This window comes from Netta rufina, assembly GCF_964035555.1.
Source record: "Netta rufina genome assembly, chromosome: 25".
Taxonomy (NCBI): domain Eukaryota; kingdom Metazoa; phylum Chordata; class Aves; order Anseriformes; family Anatidae; genus Netta; species Netta rufina.
Genome location: NC_140149.1, coordinates 2,505,318 through 2,523,423, shown reverse-complemented (window position 1 = coordinate 2,523,423; position 18,106 = coordinate 2,505,318). Strand labels below are relative to the sequence as shown.

At 53.0% G+C, this 18,106-nt stretch overlaps 1 protein-coding gene across 2 annotated transcripts in view; it reads left to right on the top strand.

The window, feature by feature from the left end:
- The window catches only part of SNX19 (sorting nexin 19), a 37,551-nt gene extending 26,591 nt beyond the window's left edge, over positions 1 to 10,960 (top strand). The window contains exons 11-12 of one of the 2 annotated variants that reach the window (XR_014619112.1): positions 7 to 151; positions 10,872 to 10,960. Coding sequence is in view for 1 of the 2 variants with exons in the window: in XM_084301419.1 (XP_084157545.1) it covers positions 7 to 76 (70 nt within the window). In the remaining variant the exon portion in view is untranslated. Of the gene's footprint in view, positions 1 to 6; positions 611 to 10,871 lie in introns of those variants that run through there. The other variant, XM_084301419.1, reaches the window with a different exon arrangement.
- Positions 10,961 to 18,106: the final 7,146 nt, after the last annotated feature.

The window sequence follows — 18,106 nt, the reverse complement described above, 5'->3', positions numbered from 1 at the left end:
ATTTAGGCTTCCTGGTGAGTGGGAAATCAGAGGAGCAGTGTGGAGATCTCATGGCCTTTCTCCTGGAAGAAAGTGAAAGACATGCAGATAAGCAAGGGTCCCTGCTCCTTGGGAAGTTCACCTTGATACCAGTCGTGGAGGAGGAAAGCTGGTAAGCTATAAGGAAATCAGGGTGAATATCTGAAAGAAATTCCACATGGAAGTCAAAATATTACAGCGAAATAAAAATACTGGGAAGGAGGAAAAACCTGATACAATGAGTGCTTGGGTCATGTGTTATTCTAGATTAGCTCTGCCACAGACAGATCCAGTACACCCTATGAAAGCCATTACCTACAACCTGGTGAACATTTGTACAGCACATGAAGCAGGGATCATAGCTGAAGCCAAGTTCCCCTGTATAATATCCACTCCAGGGTAGATTGGTCCCTTTCCAGTATCAACAGCCAGCAGATTAAGCATTTATCTCTGCAGAACAGTGGGTAATTAATACCAGATCAAACTAGGAGCTGTGCTCTACAGAGCTCACTTCTGACTGTATTTGTGACCAAGCGTGGCTGTAGTGCCTGCAGGTGACTTGTGAGGAATGGGATGTGCTTTTATTCTGGGCCAAATGATGCAGGCATTGCCTCAGTGCTGCGTGCCTTGTAGCAGAGCATTCGTGGCTTCAGGGCTTTGTGCTGGGATAGGATCAGGCTTCCCAGACACAGCTCAGGGTGAGGTCTCCTGTCGTGGCCACAGGCGGTAGGCACTGGGGTGAGAACCCATCAGGAGAGCTTTTATTCCAGCCAGACGTTGGAAGAATGGAATCAGGATGCTGTGATTTGCCATCTTCTGCATTTAAATGTAAAATCCAGGCTTTGGCACATCTGACTTCATGAAATAAATTAATACCATTATCCTGGCTGCAGTCCAGTTCAGGTGATTATATTCTTCCTACCTTAATGCCACTCCAGCCCCCTGTCTCCACTGGATATGCAATGCTCTAATTCCTGTCTGGAGCTTGCTTATTATATTACAAAGTCTTTCCCCCTCTCCTCCCAAGTACAATTTGTGTACAGCAGGCTCGCCCTGCTATGCCGAGCTGTTAAAATAGTTGAGAGGACCTGCACAGACGTTGAACTGTGCCTGGTGTTGTCCTGGAGCATCTCCCTGATGCTTTAGCCTGCTGAGCAGAGAAGGTAGCATAAACGATCAGAGCAAGTGTTGCAGTCCTGTTTAGCACAGTGGGCTGTTAGAAATCCCCCTCTTCCTTCTCAGAGGGCCTTTGGCTGGTGTATGCATTAATGGAGGAAACATTAACATTGTGGGGTTCTTCCACCTTCCTGTGCTGTCAACTGTTGAAGGCTGGAGAGTGTCCTTACTTATGTACAGGCAGGGAAGAGACCTCCTGTCTTGGAGGAGCACAGTGGCAGTGTCCTAATGTGAATATGCCCAAACGTCCCTGCTAATCTAGTGGGGCAGTTCTGCCTCGATTTGTGCTCAGCACCCAGCCCCAAGAACCCTGTTTCCTGCAATACATCAGCAATGCTAAAAGCTGGCTTTAAGTACCTCGTTTCCCTTTTGGAACCGCTTGCTTGTCCATGTTGGTGGCTCATTGGCACTTACATCTCCTGCAAAGGATGCAGTGGGGTGGTTTTTCCCCTCTGAAAAGCATTTAAAGTTGCCTTCTTTCCTTACCCTTTCAATTACACTCTCTTCATCTCCTGGCCTCGCTGAGCGCCTGAAAAGGTTGCTCAAGCAGTACTTGAGGAGAGCATCCCACAATGTGCCCTACTTCCTTCCTGTTCCCAGGCCTCTTTGCTCTTCCGTGGCCCCCGAGGACAAGGGGGGCTTGAGGGACGTTCTGCAGAAGGGACAGCAGGGGTGAGGATCAAAGACCATAAAGCACTGTTTAAATATATAATGCCCACCGCTTCTCTCGAGTGTCGCATCTGGCAGAGCCTCATTAACCTTCTGTTTCCCCCTCCTACTCCTTTGCCCCTGAAAATCAACAAAGCCAAACATAACAAGTTGCCTTGATTGAAGAAGGATGAAGTGTGTGTGCTTAGTGTGAAAAAGCAAAAGCAAAGCCATTGGCTAAAGCCCCTTTTCCATGCAGGCCACTTCACATTTATTACGCTGGAAGACGGAGCTCTTTAAATCCCGATGCTCTTTATAGTTGAGCTCTTTAACTTTCTCCTTTCCTCCCCTTGCAGCCTTCATTCTCCCCTTGTTCGGCTCCTTCCGCTCTGCTCCTTTCTTTTTTCTCCTGTGAGAACGAGTCTTTTAATCCCCTTGTAGCGCAGATTAAAGCTATTATAGCCTCCCCAACCTGACATTTTCTCAGAGAGGCTCACAGCCAGATCTTTATGAGTGCTCTCTGTCTGTCTGCTGCTGCCTTTCTTCTCGGCACACTAAACCCCTGTTCCTGACCTTTCCCTGAAGAAGGAAGGGCTGTGGTGTGCAATCCCGTGTAGGCAGAGGCTGGGCTCAGCGGGGCTCGGTGGGCAGGAAATTAAGACCCATGGAAATTAACAAGTAAATAAGGAGAGAAAGAAAAGACGATGGGAATTAAGAGACAGAAGCAAAGCAAAAATCGCTGTGTTTGGAAACTGAATGCAGAGCTTGGGCCTGAATTTTGCACATGGGCTTTCCAAGGAGGCAAGCCATAAACCTGGGACTTGGTTTTTAGTAGCAGACTGGGGGTACCTGAAGCCTAACTTACTGTCTGACTCCACACTTTGCATTTGGCCCAAGAACAGTGGGTGCAGGCACCTAGAAGTGCACGGATGGATGCTGGGTGTGTGAGCTCTGAGGGGCAGGAATGGCCTCCAGTACAATGGGGCCCTGTCCGTGATAGGGGTTTCTTAGTATCTGTCATCAAACGATTGTACATCACCTCTGGGACTGCAGAGCGGGGCAGTGTGCTGCTCCTTGTCTTGTACACATCATAAAAACACAAAGGATCGGGGTAGTTTGCCTAAAAATATGTGTGCTAATGGCAGAAGCATCTTCCTGAAGGAGTTTTGTGTCTCATCATCAGTCCTGCCCTGAGAGGTGTCCTGCAAACATCCCAGAGTTCTTGGCTAAGCACTGGGAAAGACAAAAAACTCTGCTAAAGGTCTGTTCCCCAGGGAATGGTGCAGAATTACCCTCACACACTCCCTCTTTCAAGTTTGTGTCCAGTATGCGAGGATGTGGGTAGGAGAGGTGTGCTGTTCATACAGAGCGGAGGAGGCACTTTGGTTTCTTCTTCTCCCCAGCCTCCTGCATCGACTCAGCCTGGTTGTTCTGAGCCAGGCTTCACCTCCGTGTAAAATGTGTCTGGGTGCCTAACTCAGAGCTGTGCAGCCATCCTAATGCGGTGTGTGAAGCACTGCAGAGCTCGTGGTGCTGTGCTAACCCATTCAGGGAGCTTGAACCAAGGAAAATCAAGCAATACTGACATGAGAGAGCACGAAAAGCCAACTTTCAGTTCTGCAAGGCTTTATGTGCATCCATTTATACGTGGGGTTTTTTACCTCCCTTGTAAAAAGAGGAACAGAGAATTCGCGTATCCTTAAAAGCAACTTGAGAGCGCGGCCTTCACCAGCCGTGTGCGGGGCTGGAAGACGTTTAAAGGGTTGATTCAGCACCTCCAGGTTTTGCTGAGGCAGGCGGTGACCACACAGGGAAGGTTTCCCAGGTTGCTGCCACAGCACGGCCGGCTCAGGCCGTTTGTGCTCTCCCGTCGCGCACCACCGTGACCGCGGGGGCTTCAGGGGGAAAGCAGCAAAATTGCTTCCCAAGCCAGAATAAAAGAAGTGCAACTGTCCCCTTTTTTTTGGGAACTCGTTTCGGGGCAAAAGTTCCCCCAGCAGCCCAGCTTGCCGATAATGAAATCGAAACGGGAGCTGGCCCCCGGAGGGGCCGTACGTGTGAAACACTGCCATGTCGAATCCCTGTGAATCCCGCGAGGGAAGCCCGAGCCCTGTAATTACAGCTTTTCTCTTTGTGTGGGCCGCCCCCTCCTCTCTCCCCCCGCCCCGTTCTCTCCCGATAAGAGGATATTTGTAATGAAAATCGCCGGGCAGAAGCGGGGAACAAAAGCGGGCGCGCAGTGCGCTGGCGGTGGGGAGATGCGGGGCCTGCTGGCCGCGCGGTGGGCACGGGGAGCCTCTCATTAACCTCCCTCTGCAGAAAGGGGCCGGAGCCCCGGCGTGCCCCGTTTCATAGCTACAGCAGCTCGCTCCCAGGCGTGCAGCCTTGGGAAGGAAGGGGCAATCTCCCCAGCAACCGCCCCGGCCGGGGCCCTAATGCGTTTTGCACCGTGCCGGCTAATCTGGGGTAGAAATGTCACCGCGGTCCGGCCCCAGGCTGGCAGCTCCCAGCCACGGCCTGCTCGTAAGCACATATCCAGCTTCAACCTTCTGGTTGCTGGGGTGAAAGGGCCTCTTCATCTCCGCGGGGAGAGGCAGATGAATCCCGGGCTCGAATAAGGGACCTGCTTTTTTTTTTCCCCCCCTAGACGCTCCCCCTCCGGCTCAAGGGCCCTTTATTATGTCTTTTAATTCTCAGCTGCGAGTGGGAGGGAGCAATAAGACCAGAGAAATTGGGGGGGAGAAAGCCCCTCTCAGTGGGGAAAGGCCTCAGCCCTGGTGTGTGAAAAGGGAAGGCAGTGTGGGGATTAGAGATGGCAGCTTCATGGGAAGGACTTGGTATTTAGCAGCCCCACTTGGTTCCTACGAGGTGGTGACGGGCACAGCATTGCCACAGCCCTGTCCCAAAGGACCAGAGGAGCGATGCCTTTTCTGGGTGCCTCGGGAGCTCTTGCCGTGTAGGAGGGTGAGGAAGAGCCACGTGAGCTGAGCTTGTGTTACTTCAGATCAGGTTACCAGGCTGGTGGCTCATCCTTCCCACGTCTGGCACAGGATGCTCCCGATGCCCCGAACCGAGCAGGGCTTGGTTTTTCTTCCCCCTTTCTTATCGCCCAGGTTGTGCCCTCCTGCTGGTGGCTGGTGGTGCTCGCAGCTCGTTCCTTGCAGCCACAGATGCTGAAAAAGCTGCTGGATGCTCTGTCTGCAACATATTCTCTAGTTTGCTCATGTTTACAGCCGCCGGGGGAGCTGAGGCCTTTTAAAGCTCTGTAATTTCCTCATCTCGACAGATGCTCTGATGCTATCTTCTGCGAGAAGTCAGGGCCGTTCGAGGAATTCGTTTGTGCAATGGGAGCCTGCTCCTGCGTCGGTAGGGATCTTGTCAACATTTTTGTCTGATTAGGCCAATAAAAATTCTTGGATTCTTCCCTCCTCTCCAGCATGCATGTCCTGCAACCAGCAGCCCAAACAGCACGCTGCTTCTCACCCAGATCGCCTCTGCCCCTCTGGATGTGACCTTGGGAGAGGAAGTTTCTCGTCTAGGATAAGGGCTGTCGGAACAACTGAATAGTTCTGACAGGATGGAGATTGCTTCTTGTTGCTTCTTTTGTAATGGGTGATAAAGACTAAGTGACCTGAGCTTTCCCATCATGTCTGACTTGTAAAGAGCCTTCCCAGCATTGTGCTACATCACCGCAACGTGCCCTTATTGAACCAGGTCTGCTCCGGGCTCCCTGCCCTCCATCGAGATGTGTTCAGCTTTTGTTTCGCTTTTCTTTGAGCAAGTGCATTCTAACAGAGCAGCATATGGCTGTCGTTTTCAGCACACTTCAGCACAAAGATATCCGTGCATGTTTTGAGAGCTTTATCCCAGATCCATGTGCATGTCGAAAGCAGCCCCAATGGCTGGGCTGAACTCCCCCTATCCCTCGAGGCAGGCACTTGAAATTGGGCAATGCTCCTGCCACCTGCGTGGAGAAGCAGGATGCCTGCCCATCACTTGGCTCTCCTGTCCTGAGGAAAACAGCATCCGGGGTATAAATAGGCACGATGCTCTGTGAGCCTTTTTAGGGACAATTCTTGACCCAATATGCTCCTCCGTCAAAAATAACCTGTCTCACCCCTTTCGGCAAGGTTCACCTGAAGCCCCAAGGCTGCATTGGAACAGCGTGTATTCAAGTGCATCACTCATCAAGGGCTTGAAAATAAACACCAGCGATGCCTCTTTCTGATCGCATTCCTTTCCACGACAGGCTGATGATTTCCAAGCCAAGAATGTCACTAACCTCTCATATTTCTCCTGGTCATTTCTGTCCCGAAACCGGAATGCAGCCGCAGGCAAGACGGGGCTGAGCGCCCTCGTGTCACGGATCCAGATTTAAGAGACATTATCTCATCGATAGCGAACAACAAGGCTGGCACGCGGTCAGGCACGATATTCCCTGGAAAGTTCAGCCTGCGTGGTGAGGGACGGGAAGGCAGGATGAACTCGCAGCACTGAGCTCGCGCTAGCAGAGCGTGGTGAGACGCTGGTGGGCAGCCCCAGAGAAATGTCTCCACCAAGCTGGAGAGCTGCAGAGGGCCCCGTGCTCGTGGGAGATGGAGGATGGCTGGCGGGGAACGAAGAAGCTGGATTGTGTGGAGGGAAGGAGGGGAACGGGGCTGACAGCTGCTCCTCTTTACTGTGGGTTGGGGGAAAAATCGGGCAATGAGAGAGGAACTGAAGTCAGGAACGCCGAAGCATCCAGGTGTAGGGTTGGCACGAGAGGACTGCTGTTGTTGCCTTTCTTGGGTGGGAAGGATGGAGCCAAAGCTACAACTAATGCTACTAATGACCTCCAAAAAGTTCCTTACACTTGTTCTGCAGATCATCTTGTCCTTAAGAAAAAGTTCAGCTTTTGCTGCTTGGCAGCAGCTGTGTTTAGCTTGGAGCGTGGCACCAGCACCGGCAGATAAGATGGCACCAAGAGGTTTTGCAATCCGTCAGCCCTCTGGATTGTTCCAGGGAACAGCTTCAGAAGGACCAGATTTCATCACCATGTGAATTTAGAAAGGGGTTGCAGCAGGGGAAGAAATTCCTTGGGAAGGAGCAGGGACAAGTCCCCCCCAGCCCTGCGCTGAATCGGTTAAAAGTGCCAGCTTCCAAACCGCAAGTGCTGCAAGCCTTGCAGCCACTGTCAGCATTGCAAACACAGCGTGTTTGCAGCGAGCATCCTCCTGAAGCAGCCTAAAACTGCCAGAGAAGCTGACATTTTAGGTTAAACTGCCCGTAGGGTTGTCACTGGCAGGCCCCAGCACCGCAGCAGCAAGTCGCGGATGGCAACACCTCCCTTTGAACATCTCTCGAAAGCCCGCAGCCCTTCAGCTGGTTCTTCTGAAATAAATTTAGCAAAACCAGGTAGTTCCTAAGGTAATGTACCGGGGGTTCCTGCATGCCCTGTGGCAGCAGGTCTGAGCTCCCAGATCCAGATTTGCCTGCCTGGAGGACAAACCCTTGCCTGCGCGCTGCCCTGGCGGGGACCCCAGCGGCTGTGGATGGAGTTGGGGTGCGCAGGGAGCGAGCAGGCGGTGCCCAGGAGCAGTTTCTCCAAAATGCAGCTGGGATGCGTTGGGTGGGGAAGCAGGGAAGCTGCAGGGGCTGGTTTTCGCTCAGACCTCTCCAAATCCTCGTCCCCATCTCTCCTCGCCCGCAGAAGCCGCCAGAGGGAGCTTTGGGGCCGTCCCTTCCATTTTCCCCCCAGCCAGGCAGAGGCACGAGGTGGTGCTGTTGGCTCAGCCATCTCAGAGCCTCCGAGGGACAGGGGGCAGCCCCTGGGGACAGGGGGACACTGGTGAGCCCCTCCGTGCCACCACACCGCCCAGCGAGCTGGAGCCCTGCGCAGGACGGGGTCCAGCTCCCAGGTGATTTTTCTTCCCCCTAATTTGAACCCGGTTCCAGCCCTGCTTCAGGGTGAACCCAGAGCTCTGGGAGGTTTTTCCCAGGAAAACTGGACGAGATGTGTGCCTGCAAACACGGTGTCACATCCAGATGTGCCCCATGTCCCAAGATAATGTCCTGCCCATAGGGCTGAGTGGTCTGTGTTTCTGAGGGTTATGGGGTTTATTAGAGGCAAAATATAGTCTCGTGGCTCCGTTTTCTGCAGAGATACCAGCCTCGTGGTGAGATGTCTTGGGGTGGGGAGATGGGGAAAAGAAAATAAAGGGGTGGGGGTGTCCCCATCCCAGGGGCAGCAGCTCAGCCAGGTGATGGGGACGCTCTGGCTCACGCCTCTCAAGCGGAAGCTCCAGCCTGGGCTTGAAGGCGACTTTCCCATGAAGGATTCCCTAAACTGGTATGTTCCCACAAAGGGCTTTGATTTCAGTGTATCGGCATTTTCCGATGAGAAACCAGCTCATCGGAAAATTCCCGACGAGCAAAGAGAAACTCCCCGGCGTATCGGGGAAGGATCCTGTCCCATGCGGAAGAAATTTAATACCGGTGGCGTCTCGAGGCTGTGGGTAAAGCACGACGCAGTGCAGCCAGCACTGCTCATGGAAACCATGAAGCCCTGCAATTGAGCAGTACCAGCTTCGCTCTCTGTAACCCACTGCCTGTTTTCCCAGCACTTTTGGTCCTTCTCCATCAGCAGGGTGTCGGTGCTCTCCGTGCAGGCAGAGGGTGCAGCGTGCAAGCGTTTCCAGACCAGCGGCAGCACAGAGAGACCTGCCGGGGAGCTGGAGGCAATGGAGAGCAAGCTGAAGCCTTGGTTCACCCTGCCTTGGAGAAGGGTCTTGAGCTAAGGGGATGCCTGAGATCATGTGAGAATCAGAGATAAGCACATTAGCAGCTTCCAAACGGAGCTGGGTGATGGCTGGTGGTCACACATTCCCAGCTGGTCCCTCGCTCGGAGAAAATATTTGTGTGTGCTATGGAGACAGCCCTCCTGTTTAAGTTTGGCAGCCCTCTAGAGCGATAGCATGGCAGGCTCTTGCCTCCACGAGGGCTCTTTGCAATGGACCATGGAGAGGGTGGGCCCTGAGCCACACTTGGCAGGTGCCTGCCTTGGTGCTTCGGGGCTGGAGGAGCCTGGGCTGGGGCTCTGGCAGCATCAGCACCTTTCAGCAGCCCGAGAGGTGCCACCAGGGTTTGCTGAGACAGGGGATAAAGCAGGCTAGGACATCTAGCTAGGACAGCTAGCCCTGACATCTTAGGGCCCTCTGCTCTTAAAAGTAGCCCAACATTTAGTTCCTATTGCTTCTCTTCTGTGATTAAGCTCAGGCATCCTCACAGAAGTACCCACTCGCTGCTCACTGCCCGCACCCGTTATTGAGGCTGCAGGGCGAGCGCTTCACCTCTCAGAGCCGGACCTCACACGCTCAGTATCCTCAGCGGGACAGAAGCAATCAAAAAAGAGAACTGAAACCATAATTAGGGTTATTTAATCCACCTCTCATTGCCCAGGGGCTCCTCGTCCTACCCTGAGCTAAATTCTTTTGCCGTGCATCAACTTCAGGGGAATTGCACGAGAGCAGAGGACAAACTCCAGCCACGAGACTTCTCCAGGGCTTTGCCCAGCCTGGCTTCAAACGATTTCCCTGAGAGGGCTTTCAGCAGCCCTCGTGGGATAATGTACCAGCGCCTGCCCCATCCCTGATGGGAATTGTGCCTCCCTTCCCTGGCAGGCACTTTGTCTGGGCTCGAAGGCTTCCTTCGCCCCGCGCCTTCTCCTGGTGGTTGTCTCTGCGGCGGAGGTTAGCGAGTCCCTTTGTGAGGCCTGCACTTCTCAGATGTTATGTCTGGAAGTTTGCTCTGTTTTTTTGGCTAGGGGGCCCAGGGTCTGGAAGTAGAGAGGCTTTTATGGGAACCCAAGTCCCCTTTTGACACTACTTCCTTGTGCTTAAGTTTCAGGTTGAGTTACAGACTTGAGCATTTTCTGGTTGGATATCTTTCATTGTCAAAGGGGATTAGGCCAGTGATTATTTACAAGCACCTCTATTACACAGAGTCTGTTTCTTTTCTTTTTTTTTTTTTTTCCCATGTAGTTCTACATAATATGTAAACGTTGACTAAAGCAGTCCTGGAGATGGGGGAAAGAGCGAATGAGGTTCCTGCTGCGCCAAGTGAAATGGGGAGATGGAGGTCTCAGAGCTGGTCTGGTGCTCCCAGGGTGAGCATCCTCCTCCTTCCACACAGGGACACCGCTGCCCAAGGGGCCAGGTTCACCCTGGGGCATCACCTTCCTCCAGTGCACTGAGGTTGGTTGTGGCAGGAGCCTGAGTGCTTGGCACAAGGGGCCACTGGTTTGATCTAGGGCGGCTCCTTTGGAGCTTTGGCTGCTCCCCAAGAAGTGGCGATATTTTTTAGAGCCCAACATGCATGAGTTTTAAAAGAGATTTTTGATAGAGGTCCCATTTACTCCTTTATTTGGCTTGGGAGGCTGCAGTGGAACAGATTTCTTTACATATCCTTGAGTGTTATTTGATTAAGGTTATGACTGCTAATAAACACTCTGAGTCTATTCTCCTTCCCCACCACTTGCAGTTTGGGATAACTCTGGTGCTTGCATGGGACTACACCTTTTTATACCAGTGCAAGGGACAGGAGTGCTGATTCTGCTTTTGAGTGATACCCTTTCATCAGTTTATCAGTGTACTGCTCACTTCAGGGAAGTTTGTTCTGATTTATTCCAGCTTTATAATGTAAGAGAAAATATAAATAGGAGGAGTGCCAGGAGGGATTCTAGCACAATAACCAGTTTACTTCCCTTTCCTTCACTTTGCCATTTACAATCACATGTTCTTCTATAAAACAGCTCAGAGAAGAGCAGAAATTGCCCAGGAGTAAGAAAAATCGAGGCTGCAGAATCAAAATGACAAAAAACAAACCCCTCTTTGCAGTGTAGGGGAGAGAAGCAGGTTCTGCTTGGAAAGACAGAAGGGGGAAGGAGAGCAGGGTCCCCAGAGGGCTCTGTTCTATCTGCCACCTAGAAGAGGAGTGCCTTCCATAGCATGGCCACTCTTTTCCCATGTTTCAAAATATTTTCAATTTTTCAGAGAACAAAACAGAGGAAGTGATGCAGACACCTCGGCTACCCAGCATCACCACAACTGCAGCGGGAGATCTTATCCAGTCCTCGGAGAAGGCTGGTAAGTGAATCATCGCTGAAAGCAGTGACCATGGATTAGGGGAAGAGGCGGTCAGGCTGACCCAGGGACATGTCGATTGTGTGGAGGGAAAGGAGCAGAGACGTAGAGGCTGCCTGCAGTCATCGGTGTCCAGGGAATAATCAGGGTGCTGCAGGAGTTTTAAAAATGATGAATATCCAAGATGCAATGAAATGGACGTACCTGGAATCCAAACTTCATGTAAATGAAACCGCTCTGCACTGAAAGCACACCAAAAAGCACGTCTTGGCTAAGCACAGCACCTAGCTCTCCCTGCAGGCACTGCACACCTGACTGCACAGCAGACCGCTGCGCTGTGGGTGTGTAAATCCACGTCCACACACTGCACACCCACCCAGGAGCTCGGGTACCGCCGTGATGGGATGGAGCATCTGACACACATCTCTCTGAGGGCCATTTAGGACTCCATAAGCGTACAGAGAGCCCCCTATTTGCACCAGGCCTTTTTTCCCCGAAGGCTGGGGGCCTTGATGCCTTTTTCCTGCACGTCAGGCACAGTCTCTCCACAACAGTCATAATAAGTCTTGCGCAGTGCGGTGCTAATGAAAAGCTGTGTGGGCTAGTCCCTAATTACAACCATCAGTTAAGCTGTCAGAGGGAGCTCCCAGCCTCGGTTGTTTCATTATTAGGCTTTGGGCCTTGATGAGCTGCAATCAGGCATGAAAGCATGACCTGAGCAGAGCCAGGGAGGTCTCCACTCCCCCACTGAGCTCAGGGGGTTTCGTTCCCGACCTGGTTCCTCAGGTCCAGAGCTTCGCCCACTGCACTCAGGGAGGGAGCTGGGAGTGGAGACAGAAAGGATGAGGAGGAGGAGAGCTCCACGGGGCACAGCCCGGCCTTGGCTACAACCAGCCATCTCCCCATGCAGCCAATGACTTCTTAAGGTCTGTGCCTTCATCATTTTGAAGGCCAGAGGCTGTTGCTGTAGCATAGCCCCTTCAGATTTTATGCCTCTTGCATAAAAGCTCCAGGACGTTCAGCTGTAGACGTTCGGTTTCAATACAAATGTTATCCAGGGACGAGTCCAAGTCACGGTGCCTTTTAGCCACATCTGGATCTTGAAGTGCCCCATGGGATGATGCTCAGGGACTGTTTCTCCTCCCAGTGGTCCCTTTACATTTCACCCCACCCTGGTGGAGAAGAGACGTGCAGATGGTGGGGTTTAATGACAGCAGCACCGGTTTATTTGAACTAGGGTCTTTATGGAGAGACGTGTTTGTTTCCTCAGACCACACATTATCCACTAATCCCCCGACTTTGTTTTTATAGTTGCATTGTGAGAAACTTCCTACTTCTCGCCCCTTTCCTCTGTCAAAGTGCCTTCGGCTCCGCAGTTGGGTGTGAGGTGTCCCGGGCTGGGGCTGGATTCCCATCGGCTGCTGCTCCCCTTCCCGACAGACAGCAGCCTTCCCTCCAGACATGGCACCAGGCTGGGAATGTCCCCGTGCCCTTTGGAAATGAGCAATGCATCCCATTCCCTCTGAGCATAAGGGGTAGTGGTGTTTTTTTTGTCTTCCCTGTGTGTAGGTCCCACTCCTGTCCCCAAACCCACACCTGTCTGCTTGCTGCACGCCTGCATTAAATGAGGGAGAGCCCACTTCCAACAGGCCCACACTGAAATGTTTGCAAAACTTGCAGGATTTGGTTGTGTTAAACCATCGATGCCATAAGAAGAAGCTTTGCTATTTCCTGTTTCTTCACAGATTCAAGAAACCTCGATCAGTTCCCTTCTTGCAGTCGGGGCTGTGAGAGGTGCTGGCAAAGCCAAAACACGCCGCCGTGGCCAGAGGGCTGTGGAAGGGCCAGGATTTGGGGCAGCGGCTTCTCCTCGCCGGCTTTCCCACCTGCAGCTTTTGCAGAGCATCTCCTCTGATCGCTTCCAGCCTTCTCCTGACAAACAGCAAACTGAGAAGAAACAGCCTGTTCTGCAGGGCTCGCGGGCGCGGGGGTCGGGGGTCTCCGTTGCATAGCCCCACGCAGCTGTTAATCACCAGAATATCTCTGGCTCCCAGCAGCTGTCTGGTGTTTATCTTAGCCTGGATATCTGCTGGCTGAGCCCGCCAAGAGCAGGCTGTGCAGCCAAGGCAAACACAAACGGAAGACAGATAATTTGCACACAATGGTGCGCACGTGTGCTTGGTGCGCGCGCGTGTACGTGTGCGTGTGCGTGCACACGCAGCCTTTGTTTACAGCCCGCCGCTGGGGCTGCAAGTGAGCCCCCGCCCTTTTTGTTTGAAATCATTCATTTTGTAGTTTTGTGGACGTCTCGGTGCAAACAAGAAGGGAGCCGAATGTACCCGAGCTGGACAGGTGGTTAGGTGGGCGCTTCCAGGTGCACGGCTGTGACTCCGATAAGATCTCTCCCCCTGTGCTTTCTCTGAGCCTTATGAGGTTAATTAATAAAGTGTGAAAATGCAGGGCTGATTCCAGGATCGGTCAGCCTCAGAGGTTTCAAAGTGCGTCTCCAAGACATTTTCCCAGCCACCTGGGGCTGTTTGGGAACCACAAAGGAGGGAGAGGGCTGACAAAGTGAGCTGGCCCACCTGGAGGAGAGGAGCTCAGCCCCACGATCCAGTTAACCTGTCCTCCCAGGGGTGCGGGGCCATGAGGTTTGTGCAAATCAGGCTGAGCCAAGGCTGAATTTTTGAAGGTGTGGATGGGAGAAGCTGTTCTCCTGGTGTGTTTGGCATTGTGTCTGTGGTAAGAGTCATGGTGACAAAGGAAATTAAAAACTTGAGAAGCAGCAAGGGAGGATGTGAACGTGTTACGCCTGGATTTTTCTGAAGGCTTTTACCCTTCTTTCTCCTGTTCCCAGGTTGTTTTGTGAAGGTCAGATCATCCTGAGCTGTCACGTAGCAGCTTGGAGCAGAGGAGGAGGTCCTGGCTGGGTCTGAGTTGCTGTTTGTGTGCGTGCACAACAAGGTAGGATTTGGATGAACTTACTGGGTGCTGGGAATAGACCTGCCTTTTCTCCAAATGCCTCGTCAGCTGTAGCTGCCTGGGTGAACATGAGGCTGGGTTGCTCGATGTGATGCTTCAAACTAGCTTTTATTCACCTAGAGGTTGGTTGTACTTAAGTCTCCTTGTGCAAGTCACGCTTGGGGTCCTCATTGCTGCTGGCCCCCACCAGAGGCTTCGAAGGCCACCAAGCTCTGTGAGTTACGGGGTGCTCGTGCCTTGGATTCTCCTGGGTCCCGAGGGAGGCTGAGATCCTGCTGCTTCCTGCACTGCGTTCTCCAGGGGCATCTGTGCAGGATGAGCTGCAGTGCTGGCTTTGCAGGCCGTGCTTTTTTGGTAGGTGGGAAGCTGGAGGCCTGAGCTGTGCTTCGAGCTGTGTGAGGCTGAGCGAGGGGGAGCGCGTCCGCGTATCCCCCGTTGGACTCTCGCTCTCCAAGTACAGTGAGTGCCTCGCACGGAGATTGTGCAACAAAGGCCAGGGCTTCCAAGGCAGTTAGGCTTTCTTGGCTGTGAATGCCCAGCTCTCCTTTAGGTCCGACTCTGGTATTTCTCAATTAGCTCGCTCCAGATCCTGGGAACAGCTACAGCTGTCCTTCCCTCCAGCCCCGAGCACCCACTGCCTTCTGCCTTACCTCATCCTGCGATTGCTGTCCCGCAGGGCACCGGGGCTGCTTGTATGTCTGTCCTCCCTTCTGTGCACACAGCAAAGCCTCGGAGGGTTGCGGAATGGAAGAGAAAGAAACCAGTTGCCCAAGAGCAGTGTCCAGGCAGCAGAAATCTTGTATTGTCCCACCTGGAGCTCGTGGGATGTGCAGGGAGGGCAGCCCACCATCAGGACACATCTCCTGGAGGCTTGGTGAGGAACAGCGACCTCAGAAGAGGCTGTAGGGGCTCCTCTCCTCACCAGAACTGACTCTTCTTGATTCTCTTGAATTGAGCACTTCGTGCTCTTTCACCAGAGTCTTTGCTGTAGGTGAGGGATTGACTTCTCCAAGGGGAGAGACCGGCGTTCTGGAAGGCAGAGGACAGGAAGGGAGGAGTCCATCTGGACCAGACTCCTGAATAACTGCTCAGCTGTTTCTTAACGTGCTGAGAGGACGTGGGAGCCCGTGGGCCTGGTGAAATGTGCGCGCAGCGACTGCTGCTTCTGCAGAGCCAAGAGTCCCCCAAGCAGGAGGTACAGCCCCACTCCTCTCCCCCATGAAATGCCGTGCGGGGCTCGCAGCCAGCAGGGGTTGGGCGTTCTGGGGGGCACGCAGCAGGGTCAGTGCTGGTCTGAGGAGGAGTAAAGATGGGGAGGGGTCAGTGCTGGAGAAACTCTGCTCAGAAACCCTGCTTGCATTTGGGAGGTGGTGGTGGAAATGGCTCAGGAGGCATCCTGATGACAGGCACATCCTAGAACAGTGTTTGCTTTGTGTTTTCTTTTTCTTTTTTTTTTTTTTTTTTTCCCTTGCAACCTTATTTCCAGCTTTGTAATGGGGAGCACAACCTCTGGCTTTGCTTCATCAGATGTGCCTGCAGCAAAACTAAACGGAGCTGACAGACCGGGGCTCTGCTGTTTCTCTGGAGCTAGCACAGCCCAAAGGAGGTGCGGAGACATGTCTTGGGAGTCCTAATGCTCGGGATGCATCTGGGCACCTGTGTTAGCCTGGGACGAAGTGTTATCCTCGCCTTCCCACCCCAGAGGGAGAAATTCACCTAAAATCTTGAGGAGAAACTCCCAGAGATCTGTGCTTTGGCTGGAGTCCCACGCAAGCCCTGGGGTGTGGAGGGAGAGTGGCCTTGTACTGCCACGGGGAGCCCCTGCCAGGCAGCACACGCAGGGAAAGCGGAGCAATAACATTATCCCCTGGTGGGGGCTTCAAATTGAAATCAGCTGCAAGGCCCCATCCTGCCCCTGGAAACGGAGAGGCTGTGTGGACCTGCCTCGGAGGCAGTGGAGCAGCAGTAAGGTGATATGCTGAGAAAAAATTACGTTCTGAACCGCCAGAGTGCTGCTGCTCTTTCTCAGCTCCCCGCACAGCCCTCCGTCACCATCAGCAGCTTCTGTGCTATCCCAAACCCCAGCCTGACCTGATGTGCAGGGCCAGATCCTCAATCCTGCCTGCTGAGGGGTGCCCCGTGCCCAAAGCCTCGTACTTGGTCAGCTGTCCCGCTCTGTGCTGTTCTGCTGGGGACAGCAAGCTGGAGTTGCAGTCCCACTGACAAAATTCCTATCGGCGGGGCTCCTCTGGGTATTTGTGTCTCCAAATCCCCTCTGCCTTGCTGAGCTGTGTGTGTGCTGTAGCTGGTCTCTGCGTGTTTGGTGAGCGGGCATCCTGCTCTGTTCTACCTCCTCAGCATCCTTTTGCTGGTGCTTAGTGTCACTTCAGGACATTTGGTGGCCTACGGTGTGAGCCACCCTGTGAAAACAATGTGCCCCATGAATACGGGCATGGGCACTGCCTGCTTCGTGCTCCAATTTCAACAAAATGGGGTTTCTGAAGGAGTTCAGTGGGTTTGTTCTGGGGCACAGCAAGTCTCTGTAGTCAAAAAGGTGGGGATTTTTTTAGAGAGAGGGCTCTGGGTTTGAGCTAAGCCTGCAGGTTGGGAGTCGTGGAAGCAGAGGCTGTAAGAAATGCACTGACCCCTCCGGCGGGTCCCGCAGGCACGCAGCTCCCCCCGTGCAGCACCGGGACCCCGTGGGGCTCTGCCGGGCTGCGGGCACTGCTCCCAGCCGGGATCAAGGTTGTTTCTACGGACCCGAGCTGCCTTCTAAACAATCACCTAGGTGTCAAAAAATCCACTCCCCGGTCCCTGTAGTCCCCACCCATTGTATTTTTTAAATATTCCTAATGAGCTGTCATTTTGGCCGGGGCTCACTTGGCGATTTAAGGATCGTTGTAACAATGAGACCACGGTGGCCAGGCAGAGGGAAAGGAGCGAGGGGCTTTCTGCTATTTTATGTTTTTTTTTTTTTTTTTTTTCCCTGCTTGGTCTTTGCTTTAGTTGTTTTGAGTCCTGCAGTGATTTCGAACAGCTGGCCCAGCTATCATCCTGCTCATGTTGCTCTGCGCTCGGGCGAGGAGTGAGCTGGGGGGACTTGGCAACCAAGCAGCTGTCCTGGAGCCTGAGCCATGAATGAGCTCAGAGGGGGAAGGAGAGAGGCTTGGATGGGAGAAAACTGTATTTGTGTTTTCTTTTTTTTTTTATTTAAGTGAGAGGCTGACAGCGTTGACTGGATCCAGGCACAGCGCGAGCAGGTGCTGTGTGTGCTTCGCCCTTCCACATTCCTCCTCCCTCGACCGTGTGGGTGCACGGACCCCCCTGCAGCACAGGGGGTGAGGGAAGGCCCCGAGCACCCCAAATTCAGCCTCTGCCTCTTCTGTCAGCCCGGTGCTCAGCCCTGGGCACGGCTCACACCCGCCCTGGGAGCTCACACGTAGCTCTGCCAGTGCTCTTCACTGCTGATGTGTGGCAGGTCTTGGCTCTTCCCACTCTGATGCCCCACGCAGAGGTTTGTGAGCTGCATTTTCGGAGCTCAGTTCTGGTCAGGCAGGCTGTCAGCAGCTTGCATTGCTTATATTTTATGCTACAGATCCTAAATGGTAGTTGCATTGGAGGTGTTTCTCTTGACCAAGATCCTTCACACCTCTTGCATCATCATTCTCTGCAGCACAGCACCATCCGCTGCTATCAGCCAGGTCTAACAACTTGAGCTGGAGTGCTTTGGGGTATTATGAAGCTGTTTTCTGCCTTTTTGCAAGGTGGGTAAGGTTTTCAGCCCTGGGCCATGCTAATGTCCTCAGGCTGATAAGGTGTGCATTCACAGTTTGCTTAAAATAACACAGACCCAGCTAAGCTGTAGCACAGTGTGAGGATGCAATTCCTGTTTTTCAGAGCCTAAAACACACAATAGCGTGTAATAACACCCACCAAAACAGGGACAGCAAAAGAAAACCCACCAGGCTGCAGAAACTGCCAGACTGCTGCTTTGGAGGTGGTATGTTGTGAACTGGGGGCAAAGCAGAGCAAGGTGTGATGGTGTTCTCCTCAAGTGCAGAGTCTGGCAAAATACCGCAGGCTACTGCTTTTAAACAACTCATCCTTAAATAGATTGCTGTCTCCATTACCAAGGGCATGTCAGCTCCAAAGCTTTCCTGGAG